Below are 15,106 nucleotides of genomic sequence, written 5' to 3' on the forward strand. Positions count from 1 at the left end.
AGGGTAACATTTAAAGTCAGTGATTCCAATAGGTGGGTAACCAAGCCTCTTCCAAGCAGGTTTCCAATTATGTCCTTGCAACAAAATTAAAGGAGAACCTAACTCAGTTGTTGATAGGTCATTAAAAATTATGTTTAATGATAGATCACTATTTGATTTTTGATATTTAATTCAGAAGGAGCAGTGATATTGTAACAAAATTCCTTATGACGAATTTTTTTTATTTTTATTTTTAAATTTTTAAATAAACATATAATGTGGTTTTTATCTCCAGGGGTACAGGTCTGTGACTCGCCAGGTTTACACATTTCATCATAGCACATACCCTCCCCAATGTCCATATCCCCACCACCCTCTCCCGTCCACACTCCACCCAGCAACCCTCAGTCTGCTTTTTGAGATTGAGTCTTTTATGGTTTGTCTCCCTCCCGATCCCATCTTCCTTCACCCTTTCCTTTCCTACCCACCCTAAACCCTCCATGTTACATCTCCACTTCCTCATATCAGGGAGATATATGATAGTTGTCTTTCTCCGACTGACTCACTTCGCTAAGCATAATACCCTCTAGTTCCATCCACATTGTATGATGAATATTTTTAACTCATCTGTAAAACCAAAAAATAAGATTAAATGATGCTGAATCTGTCTTATTCCAGAAATAAGAATTACAAGTGAGAATTATTAATTCCACGGATATATGACCTAATAGGGGAGGCATCCACCTTATTAAAAGAAACATTTCCAGAAAAAATTTACCTTTTATATTTATTATTTATCAAAATATATAATATGTCTGGGTTACTGTCCTAGAGAAGAGTCTTCCAGTTTCCTGGCTAGAGGTTAAAATACTTCTTGATAGCATTTTCTTAAAGTGCAGTGAGAGAAGGGGCCTGGAGTTTTAGTCAATCACTTCTTACACTTGGTTTGGGACCTACTCTCCACTCCCTGGTACTTGTGAGTCTGGAAGTTCTCTGACTTTTCTTCTGGAGCTTTTGTAGAGCGTAAACAATTTGTCCTAGAATCTGGGAGAAGCAGATATCTGGTTTCTCCGATTCCTGGTCCTTTTCAAATTCTCCACCTCACGCGTTCCCTGTATCAGTTCACTGACTCTATCCTCCTCTGCCTGGTTTTAGCATCTTTGTTCTTGTTGCTCACAACTTTGATACTGTGACTCTGTCTAGTTCAGGATTTGTTTGCCTTGTCCTACACAATGTGCTCTCTCCACTGGGTGTCTTTTGGATACTAAAAACTACACCCTGCCCAGAAGGCAGGCCTCTTCCCCAGCTCCAGCTGTCTGCCAAAACTCTCGCCTTCCAGGTCTTTCCCGCACTAGACTCCTCCATTCTGCCCTAAACATGGTTCTTAAAAGACACTGCCCTTCCTTTTCATGTTTGCCCACACTCTTTCCTCTGCTCATGCCTTATCCAATTCATTCTATGCGACTTGGCTCAGATATCATCTACTTTGGGAAGACTTCCCTGCCTTCCTATTCAGGACTATGTGCCCCTCAATCCCTCTAATGGCACCTGGGCCCTTCCCTGTCACAGCAAGTATGGTTCTGTTATAAAAGCCTGTTTATTTTAGTCTTCTCCAGCATGTGCTCTAGCGAGAACAGGACTACGTTAGTCATCCTTGTATCCTCTACCTCTCAAAGGATCTGGCACGTAGCAGGTCCTCAAAAATTGTAAAATAAAGCAATGAGTGTGTGATTGCATTAATTAAGATGGAAAATCATCAGACATAAAATCAGATAATTCCTCAGTTTTATTTATTCTCATATCCCCTGTGTATATAGCACAGTGCGTGACACATAGTAGTTATACAAAGACATGTTTTATCACGTCACAATCATAAAAACAGAAAAAGGAAATACAGTTAAGCCAGTTGGGAGAAATCCATAAAGTTCAGTGATAGGTTATTCAATTTTCAAATATCTTCAAGCTCTTCAAAGTAATTTCATCCGGTCAGGGATCTGTGACCACTTTCTTATGCTTTTGGAAATCTCCTGCACCTTAGGAAAGAACTTAGACACTTCTTAAATCTGCTTTCACAACTGATTCAGTGGAAAGAACATAAGAATTTATGGACAAATAAAGCAGTAATGCTTTTCCCTTGTCTTTTATGGACTCTCATTTTTTTTCCCCCTAACCATCAAAGACGAACTTCCAGGATCGATAGATTTAAGATCCAAAGAACTCAAACTCAGATGTAAGAAATATTTTTTCTTGAATTCATTTTTGATTTTGAGTTTGCATACTGCAGTAATAACAAAACAGACTCAGTAAAACTGGGGCCTCAACACACACCACTTCCTCCCAGGTGTGTATATAAATTCCGGGGAAGCTTGCATAATAACAGAGAGTCATCTGTCTATATGACTGAGATATGACTATATCTCAGCTGACATATGCTGAGATGTCTTATAACTGCCTGGAACTCAGGCTTCAAGCCACACGGTTTGCTATCAACCTGTCATTCATTGCTTTAGTCTGGCCCCCTCCCTGCTAACACCTCATACACAGGCAAATCATTCTGCTGCTACCACAGTATGCTGGAGCCCGGGGACCTCTGGAGGGAACTTAGACCCATTTATGTGGGGCAGAGGGTCTAAACTGGCAGCCCATATTTTCAAACCTACGTGCATGTTTTTTACATCATTGTATCTGTTATCTCCCACTGTTTAACAAACCACCCCAAAACTTAATAGCATAAAACACACCATTCTGTTTGCTTACAATTCTGAGTCAGCAATTGGGACAAGGCTTTGCTGGTGGTTCTCCTGCTGTTCTCACCTGGGATCATTCCTATGTCTGTCATTATCTGGCAGACCGATTGCCTCATTCACATGTCCTGCAGTTAGCGCTGACTAACCTGCCCGAACCTCTCTCTTTGTGTGGTTTCTCATTCTCAAGGAGACTAACCCAGCTTCTTGGCATGGTAATCTCAAGAAGTGGACAAATCCCGAGGCACAAGTACTTTTCAAGCCCCTGCTTGTGTTGTGTTTGCTCTTAACCAAAATTTAAGATTTGAGGAGTCAAGAAAAAGATTAGTCTCTCTGGGGAGAGCAGCAAAATCAACATTACAAAAGAGCATCCATACCAGGATGGAAGAAAATTGTGGACATTTTTGAAATCTACCACAATGGTTTTATTCATTCATTCATTCATTCATTCATTTGTTTCTGGTTGCCAGTGTTTAAAAATTGGAGCTTCATAAAGAAGTCTTAACTTGACAAACAACCTAGCCTACATTTCCTGCCTGGTCTGTTGCATTAAAGTTTGTGATAATAAAACTTAGTTTTGTGACATTAAATGAGATAATATCTGTGGAAAAATCTGGCACAAACAGGTGCTTGATATATGATTTCTTTCTTCCTGAATACAATTAGCCAAGAAGTGAATGTCTGACCATGGCTAAGGAGAACAGCCCAGATGAAGGATAAAGGAGTCATAGAAAAGGTAGCTGGAAAGTAACCTCTCAATCTGTTTTTAGAAGGATAAACATATTAGGAAACAAGAGTCTTAAAGAATTTATTAAAAAACACTTCATGTATTTGCGAAATGAAGAGGTGAAGCTTTAAGTGAAGCACCTCAGGCTCTGGAAAGTTCACCCAGCTCATCCCTTGGAGGCACATGCAGACACTATCTAGCCCCCATCCCTGTTTCAAGCTGTCATGTGTAAACACCTGTGTCCAAGCACAGTTCATTTTGTCACACTCTGCAGAGAGTGAACACCCTGCCCTCTTCCTTCCGGGCCTGAGTCCGGACTGGGTGGGGAAGCCTCTGCCACACACAGCAGGTACTAACTACCAGAGTTCCCTTCCTGGAGAGCTTTACATTCTCTGACTTTAGTAAGAAGCCTCCTTCTTTTCACTGGAACACGTAATTGGCTAATCTTTACCTCAGATGAAGAGAAGATAGGCCTCTGCAAACTCTTTCAGAAACAGCTGGGGGGTAACAAAAACCAAAGGCAATTGTGTAAGCAGTTTGAAAATAAGCATGCTGGACTTTCTCCCTAGTTATCAGTTAGCCAATTCTTGTCTCTAGTTTGAGCTGCCTGCTAACCAGGGAGCACAGTGAAGTGGTGGGAATAACATTCAGAGAGTGGGTTGAAGGAGGAACAGAAGCATTTTGGCTTCATACCCTCTCTGGCCCTGCATTTCCTGAAGTCATCCCACCTGCAGCAGAAGGAAAATGGCCGAGTTGAAGGTAAGAGACTCTCTGCCAAGTTTACTGCAGCTTCTTCAGCCAGAACCTGTGGAAGCTTCCAAGAATTCCAGAGTGCCAGGGTCAGAAAGGACTTAGCAAGGTCCCATTCCAAACCCCTGTGTTCAGAGGCTTCGCCATTGTGTCCACAGGCATGGCTGGGACTGAGGCTGGGGGGTTGAGGGAGAGGTGATAAAGAGAAGAGGTGAAGCCTTCGTTGTCTATCTCTTGCCTTTGTTCATTTGAAATGTTGTCCTGGGAACCTGTAGACACCATAAGTGCTCCCCTTCACCATGGGCAGACACATTTCTCACTGTCCGCTTCCCAGCCCCAAAGCCCTGACATCTTCCCATTGCTGCAGCTTCCTGGACTGCCTCCAGCTGACCAATTAGATTTGTTTTATCCAGTCAATTATTTTGAGGATTCACAATCGGCCCTTGGCCAGTAGAGGCCCTAGCACTTCCTCTAGGAAATAAGGACTTTTTATTATTTAATGTGCAATTGAAAAGTACATGTGGGTTATGTGCTATTAATGAATTAACTCATATTGTAATCCTCAAAATAAATCCAGGATATAGGCCCTCTTGTTTCTAGTTAACCTATAAGGGAAGGAAAGTTAGGAGAGATTAAGTGACTTGCCCAAGGTCACTGCTTCCAAGTGATGGAGACTGGATCAGAACCTGGTTTGTCTGAATCCAGATCCCAGGCTCCAAAAGGAGCTTTAGTGGCATCAAATGAACTGAATGCCTTCAGTCCAGGAAAAGGGATTTTTCCCCCCATACCTAATATCAGGGCCCGACACATGCATGTGGACTGAATAGAACTGCCCAGAACTTTTACTCAAGCCAAGTAGGCCACACTGCAGGCTTCTTTTAAGATACAGAGTTTGAGCACTTCCCTAATGTCCTTCAGCTGATACTGAGCTTGAAGAATCAAACATCTCCCTAGTTAATAGGGATCCTGAAATCACTCCACACTGAGGAAAAATGAGCTTATCTTCACGCCTGACCAAGAGTTAGAAAGGCTGCAAAAGAACGCTCATTCTTTCACTCAGCAAATATTATGTGTTAGTACTGGTGCCACAGGTTAATATGAGAAAGGAACTGAGTCTGGACTAGGTAGAGTCAAGAGAAACTTCTTGAAGGAGGCTGTTTCTGAGCTGAGTCTTAAGGGAGAAGTAGAAATTGGTTAAATGAAAAGAGGTGGGGGCTAGAGGAAACACTGAGTGCAAAGGCATGGCACCTGCAGACAGCCCAGAATGTTCTGGGAGCCAAGAGAGTTGCAGCTGAAGGGACAACCAAGTTGAGATACCCAGGATGTGGTAGGATGTATGGATCTGGATCTCAGGGAGTGGGTAGGGCGGGGAGAATGGATATGACAGGTCATCATATCAATGGTGGTAGCTGAAGTCTCAGAAGAAGGAGAGTGATGAAAATCCTATGGGGGAGTTCAGCAGGGGTTGGAAACATCCTTAACATTTATAAATAAATTATATCTAAAGTCCTATCCTGCTGAAATTTTTAGCAACTTATTATGCACAGCACCAGCAGACCAATGTAAATTGCATGCTGGTCTTTGTTCTCAATTTCAAAGGCTTTCTTCCCTGCCTGCTGTCTAATCTCCACAAGCAAAGGTTAGCTCTAGAGATCAGGAATCCAAATACGGAGAGCCAGATTGCATCATTCTAATCAATAAACATTATATAAGTCAAAAAAAAAAATAGGCTTCTCAGCTTTTATTTCTTCATTTTAATAGATATATCAACACAAAGCCTCAAATGAAATCACATTTACATAAAAGCAGCATAACTGGGGAAGAAAGTTCAAAAGATAAAATAATAAAATTAAATTTCAAAAAGATCACCCCATGTTGTTACATTGCTTCACTTCGACAAATCTTGATTTCCTCATTTCTAAAATGAAGGGCTGTTTAATATCCAAACTTTGCCCTCCCCTTCCCACCCCACCAAATATTTTGATTCATTAGGTCTGGGTCTGTGTTTAACCAATTTCTGGGGGTGATTCTATTCTACCCCAGAGATGGGACCCCCCCAATACTGTCATTTTATTTGTTTCCTGTTTCTGCTATAACAAATGACCATTAAATTTAGTGGCTTACAACAACACATTATTCTCTTACAATTCCCGGGATCAAAACTGTAAATCAGTTTCCTGGGGCCAAAATCCAGCTTCCCCAGACTGCCCTCATTCTGTGATGGAGGCCCCTTCTCCATCTTGGATATGCACCACCCCAGCCTCTGCTCCCCTCATGGCACTGGCTTTTCCTCTCCTGTAATCAGATCTCTCTCTCTCTCCCTCTACGGAGGACTCGTGATTATAATTATGGTGCACCCAGATAATCCAGGTAACTCATCTCAAGACTCTTACTTCACCCACATCTGCAAAGTCTCTTTGAGTATTTGAAGTAACACTCACAGGTCCCAGGGATTCCGACAGAGATAACTTTGAGGGTCATGACTCAGCCTACCACAATCACCTGCAAGTCCCCAACAATCTCTGTTCTCTGTTCCCAACACAGTTCATCAGAAATACTGGACCCTTTCCACAGGAACAAGGTAGCTCAAATTGCTTCTCCACCCTGACTTCTCTCTCTTTCCTTTATGCTCAGTGGAAGGCAGTGAGGTGCACCATCTGCCCATCCCACCGGGGTGTTATCCAGAATCAGAGTCCAGAGAGAGCACCTCATAAACCTACTCTGACACACAGAGCACAACTGGGGGACCAGATAAGGATTAAAAAGCGGTATACTAGGCAGCTGCCAGACCACCAGCAGCACTGAAGTCGCATGGAGCCCCGTGATCTGCCCTTTCATTTCGAAAAGATTCAGATCATTCTCTCAGAAAAAAGTGAAATCATATTTTTATGTTGGGTCCAGTTATTCAGGAACCTGGACTGAAGGAAACATACAAACTCACTTGCTTAATGTTAGATTTTCTTTTCTTCTTGCATAAGGTGTATTTGTACACAGTCACTGAACCAGCTGGAGTTGAACGCTTGGATTTTCACAGCTGATATAAGCAGAGTCCTGATTCTGCCCTTGATCTCGGCGCCTTGGGAAAGCAGCTGCAGAATACTGCTTCCTCTAGTCAGGTGCCTTCGGCAGTAAGGGACATGGCATTTGAAAGCTCTAATAAACTCATCTGTAATTCTTCTCTCCGAGGATTAGGAAAGCCGACTGACTGGACAGTGAGTCAGCATTTTCCGCCTCCTCTTCTGCCAATGCACCACAGCTTAGATGCAGAAACGGGCTCAGAACTCACACCTCTCTCGGAGCTGGGTGGCTCCCTTCCAAACTACCAGCTGTTCTTTCTCCTTTCTTTTCTATTTTTTAAAGCAGTCTGAAGCAAATGCTTCAGTACTAGTATACTAAGTGTCTTTTCCCTTGTTCTAAAAATACATATAACTCTGGACTCTGTTCTGAGACCAGCAGTTGGGAAGAATGGGGAAGGTATTAATAAGTAATCCCACCCATGCCTGGAGAAGGTTCCGCCGTATTCCTCAGCACTCAAACCTCCCTGCCTCTCTTGCAGAGAAAAACAATACGACAGTTGAGCAAAGTGAAGGCGCTGTAATGCTCAGCGGCTTCAGTCATAGACTGGTCTAAAATTCCATTCTACGGAATTGAAGATAATTTAGGATCATTACCATTTCTCAGCAGCTCAAATTCAATCCCACTGACGGTGAGCATGAGGTCCATTCTGAAAGAAGAAAATTGTATTCAGTGGAGAGCCGGAATGCTGGATGCTCAGCCATTTCCCAAAGAAATCAGCCCAAACTGCATGCTGCTGCTGTTAACCTATCTGTGTATAATATAACTCGGTGTTTTTAGTGCTGACAGGTTTTCACATATACAAAAAAAAAATTGTGCCTGGAGGCAAAAAGAATAATTTCACTTCCATTGCTTTCTAGGTCATAACTTTTCATATTTGATATTCCTCCCCAATCTAGCAGTTATCGGCCTGATCATTGCTTACATATCCGGGCATATTGCATTTAGCTCATCCTTCTCCATGCTGCTGAGAACTCTGGAGGGCTTAGCCTCCACCCACTTACATCCTTCTTCTATCTCTTAAAGACATGTGCTCAGATGGTGGCATTTCACTCACTGAGCAAGGCTGCACTTTCATTATGCTAGGCTAAAATTAAGTACATTTATTAGGAACAACTCTGGGAAGAAAATGCCATTTTTTAAATATATATAAGTTAGAGGAAAATGGGTTCTCACCCCACTTTAAGCATCACACATACACTCAGAATAGACTCTAAGGGAAAGGCTAAATCAGACAATAGATATCTGTTGAGTACCTTCAGGTAAACCAGGCACAGAGCACATACAGGTCAACAGGACTGTTCTAGTCACAGATTCCATGGGTCTTATCAACTGACAGAGAAGCCAGACAGTGAACAAGAACTCACAGGTGTGTTAAGTGTTGTAAGAGTAAATGCAGGGGCTCCCATACTTTGCTCTGTTAAGAAAGTCCCTGTTTTCCCCTCTGGGTACAGAGTGAAAAGCTGGCACTCGAGTAGATGCCATTGTAGCAGGGTGGACATGCTTGGTCTGACACTCCTCCTGCAAGCCTCTTATATCTTCAAATGTGTTTTCATGTATCACAAAAATAGAAATATATATGCAAGTGTTCCATAGGTGAGCCAGATAATAAGGGTTTGCTGTAGATTGGATCTGTATTGCTTCTTCATGGCTGCTTATTTCAGAGTGTGGAGGAGAATGGGGTTCCCCACTCAGGGAGGTTGCCATTCAGGCCCAGCAAGATCCCAAGAATCTGGAGATGACGGGATGCCTGAGTTATCTCCCTTTTCCAGAACTCCCTGCTGGAAAAAAGGATTAAAGAAGCTGTTCTTGGAGTGGGATCGTTAAGAACAAGCCCATAAATCAACTAAGTACAGCTAAGGGTGGAGAGTCTATGCAATATAGCTCAGTCTTCTCCCAATTGATTGGAGGTCTTTAAAATTCACACAGAGCTTATTTCCTTTCCGGAATGGCCCACATGCTGAGACAAAAGAAAACATATTCTATATGAACATCATACACAAACACATGTCCACATGGAAATTCTTACTTTCATTTAGACTATCAACGTTGTGACATGCTCTTTTAATCCTGTTAATGATAGCCTTTGTGTCTTTGTCATATGTAGTACATTCCTGGATTTGGGAACGAGTGTGCCTCAGAAGACCCTCGCTGCCCAGGTGCCCTGCCAGAAGGACAGGTATGAATGAATAGAATATCAGCTCAGAGAGCTCTGAATTGTAGGAATGAATAAATAGCCCTCAGGCCCAAGCACCTCCACCCACCATTGTTCGTGAGATTGCCTAGGAGTTTCACAAACCTTTAAGACAGTTAGGATACAGAACAATGACAATACAAAGATTAAAGCGGGGTGGTGACTACCTATGGGAAAGCACCCAATCTGAAAGAGTAAAACTAACTCTGGGACTTTCAGGAGGATCCCCTAGGCTCAAGGTTAAGAGGACTTCCTTACAGTCCCTTTGAACAGCGGGAGATATGACAGTGATAGGAAAATAACCAGTCCTAAAAATGTATTCGCAAAGATGTTTACCCTAGTGTTGTTTCCAAGAGCAAAAATATGGCAAACAAAAAATTTTTTTCGAAAATTTTGAAGAATATTTTACAGCATGAAAAAATGCTCATGATATAAATATTTGCTCTAAAAAAAAAGTTGTGATTATTATAGGACTACACACATCATTCATCACGGGATCCCCATCTTGGAGGATAAGAATGGAAGGAAATATACCAGTGTGTTAACATTGGGTTATTTCTGGATGGTGAGATAACAGGTTACATTTTATAAATGTTCTACATTATGCAGGTTTCACTTTTCTAATCAAGGGGAAAGTCACCTAAACATTTGCTACAAAAGTATGTACGGGTTAGGGATGGTCATGTGCAGTGCTCCGGAGCGTCCCCATCCAGGACAGAATGCCCCCACTGAATTGCTTGGTGGGAAGGTTGGGATGGTTTTCTGATTGAAGTGATGTTGCTTACTGCCTCCTTTGTTTTAGAACAATCCTCAAGTCTGCCCTTACAATCTGTATGCTGAGCAGCTCTCAGGATCTGCTTTCACTTGTCCACGGAGCACAAATAAAAGAAGGTACAGTATTAGGATAATTCTGACCTGCAGACTGTGGGATTTATGACTAGTACTTAGTGCTGGCTCCTACACTGGGCCATAGCCTTCCACAGCTGCCCAAAATTCTGCTCTTCACAGGCTGTGCTCTGGGTGAGATCAGGGGATGGGCCTTATCTCCAGCTAGATGAAGTGACTGGTGGAAGAAAGTGAGAGACTGGCTGCATGGAGTCTGGAAAACACGCACGTCCAGCTCCATTTGTAAATTCTCACTTATATTCAGAAGAAAATGTCCCCAGTAAACTGGCCTTCCCCTAAGAAAATGTCCTCAATAAACTGTCCGGTTGAGTTTTCAATTTTGGTTTACTTGATTTTTTTTTGTTTAAATAATGGTTAACTCAGAATTATAGATGATTCAGTATACCTTCTCTAGAAGACTGAAGTATTATGAAGTATTATGTTCTTTGCATAAAAATATTGGATAACTAAGCTTGGGCAGTTGAAAGGTCAAGTATTATGGCCCCTTGTGGTTTGAATTCATAAGGTTTTACTCTTTGGAATTTGCCTTTGTTGGAAACCAAGCACATTCATTAGCACAATGTGTCATTTTCCATGTTTGCTCTAATCCCACAAGCCAGGGCAATGAACTCATTCCCTTGATTGACTCCCATGGGGCAGGTTGAATGCAATAGATGTGTGGTTTAGGGAGGCAGTAAGTGCTATAGCTTAATTGAGTAGTGTCAAATTATAGGAATATCAGGCTAGGGCCTCTGTGAAGAGGGCTGCTCCTGATATTGGAGATCTGGGATGAGGGCAATTGGTCTGGTACTGCTTAGTGGGAAGGACTGGGTATACCTCCATAGACTCCTCCTGAGAAGCAAAAGAGATAACCAGTACAACAGCACAATGGACCACACAAATTAAAAAGGTGGTTCTCTTTGGTGGTTGATTATTCCCACTCTGAAGTAAGGTCCCCTGAGTTTAAATCCTGCCGCCTTCTCTTTTCAGCTGTGTGACCTTGGGCAAGCCATCTACCCTCCCAGAGCCTCTAGTTCCTCATTTGTAAAAGAGATAATGATAGTACCTATTTCATAGTTGTGGTGAGGATTAAAGGAAAGAATGCCTATAAAATACTTAGCACATTGCCTGGCACGCAGTGAGTACTCAATGAACATTAATTTTTCTGATCATCATTACTGTTGCCAGAGCAGAGTTCTTCCCACAGTACAGGGTATCTCTAGGTTGTGTCAGAGAACTCAGTGTGAACTATGGCAAGTGCTATGCTGTCGTGTCCATATCAATATTGCTTCTCTCTTGATAGCTATGGGCATGGAGAGAAGAAGAGAGAGTTTCTCATACTTCCCAAAATTGGGGGTTAATTCTACTGCTATTTAATCATCTCTCTCTTTCTCTACAATCCCAAACAGTCAAGGTAAGGTAAGCACACTGACAATTTCTGTCCATTCTAATTTATGACAACCTAGCCTCCATGACTATGTTCTTGATTTTATGGCCCATTCGCTAATGGGACACCTGGACTCCAGATTCTGCTGCCTACCCCCATTATTCAGCGATATCTTCAGCCAGCAGGAGCTTAGCTCTGTTCCAGGAGGCTGAAAAGGAGCTGTTGGCATTTCATTAAGAAGCTGGCACCATTCCTTGAATCAGAATTAAATCTCTGTCCAGGGCAATGTAGTGCTGCCTGGGGAGTTTTGTAAACAGCTAAAAAATAAGGGACGCTAGGCCTGGCTCACCCATCTGTTTAGAACTCTGCAAAGGTATCCACAATAATTTTGTGAAAATGCTCAAAATCCCAAGTGGAAAGAAAGAACCAGCTCCCTCCATAGGTGAGCAAGCCTGGGATTCTTAGAGTGAGACACTACTCCTTTAAACCACAGAGTGGTGGGTTCTCACAAAACTATCAGAGATTATAATCGCCAAGGGTTAATTTTTATCTGATTCGTTAGCTGAGCCCTTAGGTACTGAGAGGGGAGAGTCAAGACAGAGAATGTGGAAAATCTGGACCATGATAAAAACCCAGATGATTAGGGATAGGCAGACAATTCAACTTATATCTAGTAAGTGAGCACCTACTGTGTGTGAGTCATTCTAGATACATAAGCTGAATCCTTGCAATCCTAGGAGATAAGGATAAGAAACAGGATCAGGGAATTTTTTTAACTTGCCCAGGATCACACAGTTGCTTCTAAGATATACATATGTTCCCTTAACGCTAGACACTACTGGAAGCTGCAGAAACTCAGTTTATTCATAGCCTGGAGTCCAAGGTCTAAGGTCATATCATTTAAAAGTAGAGGAATCAAATGGACACTAGACAAATCTACCCCTTTTATCTACCAAATGGTTCACTGTGGGGCCAGGCAGACTCCAGCCCTTGAAGTAAACAGACCTAGGGCTTAAGGGGCCACAGCCTGTTCAAGCAGGTCTGGTCTTCCGTTGTCAGAGGTATTGCTCCTTATCATTCTGTACACTACCAGAGTGATGGCCTCTGAAAAGACATGGGTCCCGCTGAGTGAGTTTCAGAGTCCCTCTCAACTTCTGGACAGTTCTCCTGGTGTCCTTCAGGACTTCTGCATTAGAGTCTTCTTCTCGTCCTGATGCCTGAGGTCTGGGTCCTGGCAGGGGGATTTTTGTCTCAGGCCTTGATGTATACAGATAATAAAACTTGAAAAGGAAGGAAGGGAGGGAGGGAGGAAGAGAGGAAAGAAAAAAGGAAACAAAATTACAAATATACTTACTATAAGAATATATGCACAGATCTTACGATGTTGGAGTACAGAGTGTTGATTTCCTAAACATCTTATAAATCAATATCAAAAAAATAAAAAACCCAATAGAAAAACAGTAAAGGACACAAGTAACTCATAGTAAACTTACAAAGGACCAATAAACATACAGATTCTCGACCTTACTCATAATAAAGGAAATACAAAATAAAAAAGAGATACTATTTGTTACCTATAAGGCCAAAATTATTTTTAATAATACCCCAGGTGTGCCTGGGTGGCTCAGTGGGTTAAAGCCTCTGCCTTCAGCTCAGGTCATGATCCCAGGGTCCTGGGATGGAGCCCCTCATCGGGCTCTCTGCTCAGCAGGGAGCCTGCTTCTCCCCCTCTCTCTTCCTGCCTCTCTGCCTACTTGTCTGTCAAATAAATAAATAAAATCTTTAAAAAAAATAATACCCCATATTTCTGAAGACTTGAGTCATCAGTCACTCTCACTCATTATTGTTGTGAGAATAAAGTGGTACAAGGATTTGGCAATTTTTGTTTATATATGCACTGGTGATATCTGAGAATACACAGGAATCATCTCTGATCCTGCTGGTAATTGGACCTGAAGAAACTGAAAGAGAAATTGAAGGACCCATTTACCCTTAGGGAATTTGAATCACTTAAATTATCTCTACCAATAGCATGTATTACTGTTATAATTTTTTTTTAATTTCTCACAAATAGCAAAGAAACTACCCATATTCTCTCAATCTTTGTAGGATGCATTGTCCTCACTTTCCAGAGCAAGAATTAGTATCCAATGACATATACACACTAATGTTTTTCTATGGATTTTCCTGTACACTTATCCCTCAAGGTACTTTTCCTCTTCCTTTTTAATTGTCATTGGGAAAGACAATTCTTCATTTTTTGTTAGTATGGGAACCACAAGAGCCAGGAGCCTCAGTTTGAAGAGTGATGGGTAGAGCGGAAAGGTGGGAAAAGGCCAGGGCTATGGGCAGCCGTGGCTATTAAGAAGTGATGCTATGTCATTGTTTCTCACATTAAAGCCCACAGATCGTTGTTGACTTGAGCACCTTCCGGACGGTACTTCCTGAGCCAGTCTGCCTATCCCTCATAACACCACCCTAAGGCTTATGTGTCCTTGTTTTCCCCCAGTTGGCTGTATAGGATTCTACCTTCAGTATCTCACAAGCCCTTTGAATCCATCGACCAAGGCCATATCACTCACAACTGGGATGAAGTTGACCCCGACCCTAACCAGGTAAACTGGTCCTGTGCGATGGCACATGCCATGTATCCAAAACCTTGACTATAAATATTTAAGTCAAATCTGGGTCTTTGAGAAATTAGACATTGAAAAAATATAAATGCTAAAGTGTATCTGTTCTTTTGCTCATACTTGGGTGGGAATTTTAGAATTGAGTGTTCACGTGCACGAGTGTGTGTGTGTGTGTGTGCTTATTTACTCTGCTTTCAGTAATGAGATGCAATACTATAGTGGACTGAGATCTGGTTTTGTTTTTTTACCTTTGAGAACTCCAGTATACCCCCTTTGTCTCTTAGCTTAGGGACACGCCACGGATAACAGGTATATAATGCAGGAAGCGAAACAGACACAGGTTTGCATCCCCGCTCCCCCACTTACATGCTGGGTCTTTGAACAACCGTGTTTCACCTCTACACCGAGGAGATTACATCTGCCATGCAGTGCTGTTGGGATGAAAGAACAGGTGTGAACGTGCTTCACACTGTGCCTGGCACATGGGAGGCAAGACCCAGGGCTCTGATACAGCCATGTTGATATATAATCAACTTAAAGAAGCAATATAATATGGAGTATAAAACCTTGAATTTTATATTCAGGTCAATGTGTTTATTCATTTTATATTATTTTTTTTATTCTGAAGTCCCTCTCTGCCAAATTAGCAGAAAACAACTTTATGTCAGTCCTCCCTAGGAATCACTGGTTTTAAGCAATGCCAAAGTAGGAGTAGGGGTTAGGCCTTGCTGG

At 42.1% G+C, this 15,106-nt stretch overlaps 1 protein-coding gene across 1 annotated transcript in view; it reads left to right on the forward strand.

Annotated features, from left to right (window-relative positions):
* The first annotated feature begins 3,771 nt into the window (after nucleotides 1-3,771).
* Nucleotides 3,772-15,106, forward strand: part of HGD (homogentisate 1,2-dioxygenase) — a 43,156-nt gene continuing 31,821 nt past the window's right edge. The window contains exons 1-4 of the mRNA XM_046003087.1: nucleotides 3,772-4,209; nucleotides 9,383-9,454; nucleotides 10,272-10,360; nucleotides 14,251-14,356. Of these exons, the coding sequence (XP_045859043.1) occupies nucleotides 4,195-4,209; nucleotides 9,383-9,454; nucleotides 10,272-10,360; nucleotides 14,251-14,356 (282 nt within the window). The 5' untranslated portion in view covers nucleotides 3,772-4,194. The remainder of the gene's footprint in view (nucleotides 4,210-9,382; nucleotides 9,455-10,271; nucleotides 10,361-14,250; nucleotides 14,357-15,106) is intronic.

The sequence above is a fragment of the Meles meles genome, chromosome 4, assembly GCF_922984935.1.
Source record: "Meles meles chromosome 4, mMelMel3.1 paternal haplotype, whole genome shotgun sequence".
NCBI classification, from domain to species: domain Eukaryota; kingdom Metazoa; phylum Chordata; class Mammalia; order Carnivora; family Mustelidae; genus Meles; species Meles meles.